At 38.6% G+C, this 6,090-nt stretch overlaps 1 protein-coding gene and 1 long non-coding RNA gene across 2 annotated transcripts; both read right to left on the reverse strand.

The window, feature by feature from the left end:
- Positions 1-294: 294 nt before the first annotated feature.
- On the reverse strand, positions 295-3,009 carry LOC123512016. Its single transcript, XR_006677008.1, has 2 exons — positions 1,556-3,009; positions 295-930 (listed from the first exon to the last, which is right to left on the reverse strand). It is a non-coding gene; the product is annotated as an uncharacterized LOC123512016 (long non-coding RNA).
- Positions 3,010-4,706: 1,697 nt separating this feature from the next.
- On the reverse strand, positions 4,707-5,870 carry LOC123511835. Its single transcript, XM_045267887.1, has one exon. It carries the CDS (start codon positions 5,868-5,870, stop codon positions 4,707-4,709), a length of 1,164 nt encoding a protein of 387 aa, XP_045123822.1.
- Between the last annotated feature and the right edge of the window lie 220 nt (positions 5,871-6,090).

A 6,090-nucleotide genomic window follows, 5' to 3' on the forward strand; every position in this document is an offset into this window, starting at 1 on the left:
AACGTCTTGTTTACATAAGGTTGACGGGTTGGTAACGAAGGGGTTAATGAAGTACAGTATCATACTATATTCAACCCCTTCAACACTGGGATATATTTCTATCATGAGTTAGTGTATGATTAGACGGTTTTATTAACATTAGGAAGGGTGTATGGAGATCAGAAAACTAATAGCCAGAGTCTGCAATATTTTAATCCCAACATAAGTTTCTGAAGCTGTATAAAATCACCAAATAGCAAGCAGAATGAATATGGAAATTCATCATAGTACTGAAGTGGTTAAGAATAGCAGTACAACTTTTAAACAGTTTTATTAGTGCACTTTTCATTTCTTGTTGCAACATAGACTAACCTTAAAAATTCTGCAGGCTTTACATATGAAAATTAATATGTGTTTGCTCTGAGGTGTCCTGCTCTGACATATTTACATCATGGCTACACCTTAATTTTACATGTAGTATATGTTAAGACGATCTTGGTTTCAAGGACTGCCACTCATTGCATCTTCATATGGAAATTCAAGTTGGCATTTACTTGACCACTGAACTAGTTTACTCAATTTGCATTGAGCTCATTTACTCAACTTGCATACCACTACATAAAAATTGCTGTACATTACATGTTCAAATATTTCCCATCATTGTAGGCTGTATCCATTGTCACTTTCATTTATTTCAAATGCTAATCAATATGTATTTCTCATCAGGTGGCCAGCATTGAGTCCACCCTGGAGAAGGACGATGACCTTTTTCCTGCCACTGGAAACTCAACATTTGACACAAACCAAGATGTGATTTGTATTAAAGTAGGAACAGCTACATCTAGCAGTGAGGATACTCGTTCAACATCTATATCTTGTCCATCACCACCTCGAGTGCTGGGAACCCCATCACAGCCACCACTTAATCTTGCACTTGCTCCAAAGCAGACACTTGCAAGAAAAAGTTAAGTTGATAATAGTAATGAAGGTGCCAGTTCAGGCATACTTAAAATTCTAGGTTCAATGTCAGATGCAATATCTGACATGAACACACCAAAGGACTTTTCCTCTGGTTGAGGGCTCATTGTGGAGAAGGCATGTGAGAGATTGCCTTTTCATAAACAGGTCTAGGTTCTGAGCAAAATTTGACAACTTCTGGAAGAAGAATTTCCAGAAGTAGATATTTCTCAATAAACTCCAGGAGCCATATATGTTATTTCTTTCTTATCCTCAATGAGTATATAGGCTAGGAACAATACCATGTCAAAATATTAATCTTATATATTAAGTCAGTTATTTAAGTGATTTTTTAAAATTGGGAATAATAAATCTTAAAGTAGGTCAGAATATAAGTGTGAACCATTATCTTTATGCTTTGGGCATTGTCTCTTTATGTCATTTATAGAAAAACAAGAAGTTGAAGTGCTACGTTAGGCAAAGGTAAATTCATGAAACAAAAAATAGGTTAATAATAAGTCAGCAATAATAACAGTTGCAAATTTCCATAAAAGATCTGAAGACCTTTAAACAAGGATGAAGATGTTATCTTTGTAGCACACTGCTCCACTCTACATACCTGCAACACACATGCCTAGTAGTCTATCATACGGTGACCAGCTACTATCCCATCCTCATTGCAGTGCTGCGGGAAGGGAAGTCGAAGATGCGTAGCTCCTCATACACTTTATTTAAAGGAAAAGCTACATTTCTGCCTTGCGTCTTCTTGAGGCGTCTCTCGAAGGTATAAGTACCACAATAATACATATAAAGTATGAGATCCTATGAACACTGTGTATAAAAGTACAAAAGGTATTGGATTCCTATTTAAAAAATTGGAACACTGTTATTTTACAGTTTGCGTATGAAAGAAAACGAACTTTTAATGTATAACATAAGTAAACAAAGAACTGACCCGTAATATTCTTAATCTAATACAACATTTCCTTCCCCCTGTAAAAAAAAAGGAAGAAAATCTTAGAAGTCTAAGCGCTCAGTAGGAACTCCTCTGGTTTCTCGAGCTGGAAGAACTCTCCTATTCACTCTCTCTGGAGAAGCTGAATGAACATTACAATCATTAGATGATACATCTATTTCTCTACTTTCCAAAGACACAGGTTCTACATCTCTCAGATCTCCATTTGTTTCTTGAGCTGGAGCTGTGTAAGGTTTCAGTTGGTCAATGTGACATTTTGATACTTGTCCGCCCACATTTACAATATAATGCATTCGTCCTAGGTCTTTTACAATTTCACCTGGAACCCATTTAACATCTGTGTTGTATGAACGAACCATTACTGGTGTAGATGGTTTGAACTCATTCACAGTTTGGTGTTTGGTTACTTGTTGCCATTCACGATTATTTTGTTGCAAGTAGAAGTCTGGTTTAAGCAAGTCTAGTTTATTTCTGACTCTTCTACCCATAAGTAACTGTGAAGGAGCTTGTCCAGTAACACAGTGTTCACGTTATGTTTGAAGGTTTGAACAAAACGTTCTGCTTCACCATTAGTAGTGGGATGGTAAGGTGCTGACTTAGTATGTTCTATTCCATTAACTTTTAGAAATTCTGAAAATTCAGTTGAGCAAAACTGTGGACTATTGTCTGTCACAATGCAAACTGGAAGTCCATATGTAGCAAAGACTGGCATTAAGACCTTTATGGTAGCTTCTGAGGTAGTTGAACTCATAGGTATTACCTCTGGCCATTTACTGAATGCATCTACTATTATTAGAAATGAATTGCCAAGGAAGGGAGCTGCAAAGTATAAATGTAGTCTTTGCCAAGGTTGTCTAGGATATTCCCAAGGATGCATACGTGCAGGTTTAGGATTGTTCTGGAATGCTGAACAATTTGGGCACTGTTTTACACATGACTATCATGACATCAATTCCTGGCCACCACATGTATGTCCTTGCAATTGCCTTTGACTTTACAATACCATAGTGATCTCCATGTATTTCACTTAAAACTTGTTCCCTCAAACTATCTGGGATAACTACTCTGGCTCCTCTTAAGATACATCCTTGTTCTTCAGACAATTCTGACCATACCTTTAAATAAGGCTGAAACTCTGCTTGCTCTGGCACTGTTTTATAACCAGTGACCAAAAATTGTAAAATACGTGACAACACTGGGTCTTGTTTAGTGGCATTTCTTACCATTTTAGCTGTTATAGGTAAATTATGACTTTCTACCATAAGTACACTACCATCATGTTCTTCTGGAGCCTTTTCCACTGGCAAACGAGATAAAGCATCGGCATTTCCCATTTTCTTGGTAGAACGATACTCTATGTCATATGAGTAGGCAGCTAGTTTGATTGCCCACCTTTGCAGTCTAGCAGCTACTAAAGTTGGTAAACCTGCCTTTTCACCCAGTATTGCAAGAAGTGGTTTATGGTCAGTAACTAATGTAAATTTTGCCTTTCCATATAGGTACATGTGGAACTTGGTTACACCATACACTAGAGCTAATCCTTCTTTCTCTATCTGGGAGTAATTTTTCTCAGCCTGATTTAGCGAGCGAGAAGCAAATGCAATTGGTCTTTCTGACTCGTCTGGCATTACATGTGCAATTACTGCTCCCAAGCCTTGTGATGAGGCATCACATACAAGTTTTACAGGTAAATTTGGCTGATAATGAGTGAGAAATCTAGATGAAGGAATCTCATCCTTTATGTGGTTAATTGCACTAATACACTCATCTGTCTAGTTCCATTCAGTGTCTTGCTTCAGAAGATTATAGAGAGGATAAGCCATAGTTGCTAAGTTTGGTATGAATTTCTTGTAGAAAGTAGCTAATCCAAGAAAAGATTTTAATTCATCAACATTTTCTGGTGTTTTAGCATCTCTAATAGCACTTAGTTTTCCTGGTGTTTTGTGAATGCCCTGTCCATCCACTCTAAGTACTCTACCCAAGGTACTGCAAACTGACATTTGTCTTTACGGATCCTCAATCCAGTTTTCCGCAAAGTCTCAAGAACTACTTTCAGTCATTCTAAATGTTGGGTTTGATCCTTTCCAGCTACCAGGATGTCATCGACAAAACAAAATAGACCTGGCTTGCCTATGAACAACTTGTCCATTGTCTGTTGCCATAGCGCTGGGCTGCTTGCTACACCGTAGGGTAATCTTTTGGGTCGGTACAGACCTAGATGTGTACTAAGAGTGCACATTCCTTGGGAAACTTCGTCCATTTGGAGCTGTTGAAATGCCTGTCTTAAATCAAGCTTTGAGAAAATTTTGCAACCTCCCAGAGCAGCAAACATGTTATCAGGTTTTGGAAGAGGGTGTTGTGCTACTTGTAATTGTGGATTAACTGTAACTTTACAATCTCCACAACGTCTAATGCCTCCATCATTTTTCACTACTGGGACAATGGGAGTGCCCCAATCTGAATAAGTGACTTTCTCGCAAGATCCATTATTCACAAGTCTTTGAATTTCTTGCTCAACCAATGGCTTTAACGGCAAAAGAATCTGTCTTGGGGGATGAAATTTTGGTTGGGCATTAGGTTGTAGTTGCAAACTAGCACATGCATTTTTGACAGTCCCTATTCCATCTTGGAACACTTCTTTACTCTGTTCAAGTACTTGACTTAAATCTTCTTCCAACAACCTTGATTTGACACTATATATATTTGACCAATCAAGTGGAATATGCTGAAGCCAATTTAAACCAAAAAGACTCCTTTCTTGTCCTTCCACTACTATAACTGGCAAATTTTTGTACTATTCTTTCCGGTCATAACCAGCATCTACATCCATAGCACCAACAACTTTTATATTATTACCACTATAGTCTAAGAGCTGAACTTTAGAAGGCATAATTTTCACATTTGGAATAGACCTAGCCAGATTCTCAGACACTAGAGTGACATCAGCGGCTGTGTCTAGCTGCATATTTACAGGCTTGCCATTCAGTGTAATATTGAGCATAATCCTTTGTTGAGAACTTCTTACTGAGTCAACTCTGAAAGCCCAATGTAAATCATTGTCACCCTTGTTATCCTGAGACTCACCCAGTTGCTCTGTCTCTGCATTTGACTCTGTGGGTTTTGAAGTAGCATATACTTTTTTCTTGGTCCTGCACATACTAGCAAAATGCCCTATCTTTTTACAAGATGAACATTGCTGGGACATTGCTGGACATTTATCTTTCTGCCATGGTGCATGATTTGTGTAGTCACATCTATAACATTTCCTATTTGTTGTAGTTTGTTTGTTACCTTGTGGTTGTGTAGGATGACTTAGTTTGTACTTAGAATTGGTAGTATTGACAGTGTTCTTTCCATCTACTTTGGTCCTGGCATTCTTTTTTATCTGATTCACAACAGATTTAGCAGACTGGCTGCTATGGTTATTACCTTCAATTACCTTAGCTTGCCTGTCTGATGCTTCCATAGCTCTAGCTAGCAGTAACATTTTCTCTAGAGTTAAGTCTGTCTCCTGAAGAGCTTTTCTCCTTAACTGACTATAAGCACATCTCTCGATCAACTGATCTAGAATAGCATCCTCAGTGTCATGGAATTCACAGGTTTCTGCTAACTTCCTGAGTCGTGTGACAAAGCTATCTGTTGTTTCACATTCTTCTTGCCTGACCTGTCTGAACAATACACGTTCATACCTTATATTTGTCTTAGGTGTGAAGTGTTTGTCTAGGGCTGTTTGTATCTCCTCATAGGTTGTCAGGGGTGGTGGTAGTGTGCTGAATATTACTTGTACCTCCGGACCAGCCACATGCAAGAGTAAGGCACGCCTCTGAGGTCTATTGGTAACTCCTTTAGCATCCAAGTAGAACTGGAACCGTGTCTTCCACTTCTTCCACCGGATAGCTACTGATGCCCGGTCCTCTAACAAGGAGAAGATCGGAGGCTGATCCACGTCTAGGGGCATCGTGTTGTCCTAAGTGGGTCATCCGCTCGTCATAACATAACATAACATATCATAAATAATAGGATAACAAAGGGCCACCAGGGCCCATCTAGGTTACCCTGTATCAGTCGCACAGCGACCTCGTCATCAGTACTTAAAGATACACTTACAAGTACACAATACATTATATACTAATTCTAAATATTTGGCCCATTAACAGGGCTAAGTCCTGCAGCGAATT

The sequence above is a fragment of the Portunus trituberculatus genome, chromosome 32 (genome assembly GCF_017591435.1).
Source record: "Portunus trituberculatus isolate SZX2019 chromosome 32, ASM1759143v1, whole genome shotgun sequence".
In the NCBI taxonomy this organism is placed as follows: Eukaryota; Metazoa; Arthropoda; class Malacostraca; order Decapoda; family Portunidae; genus Portunus; species Portunus trituberculatus.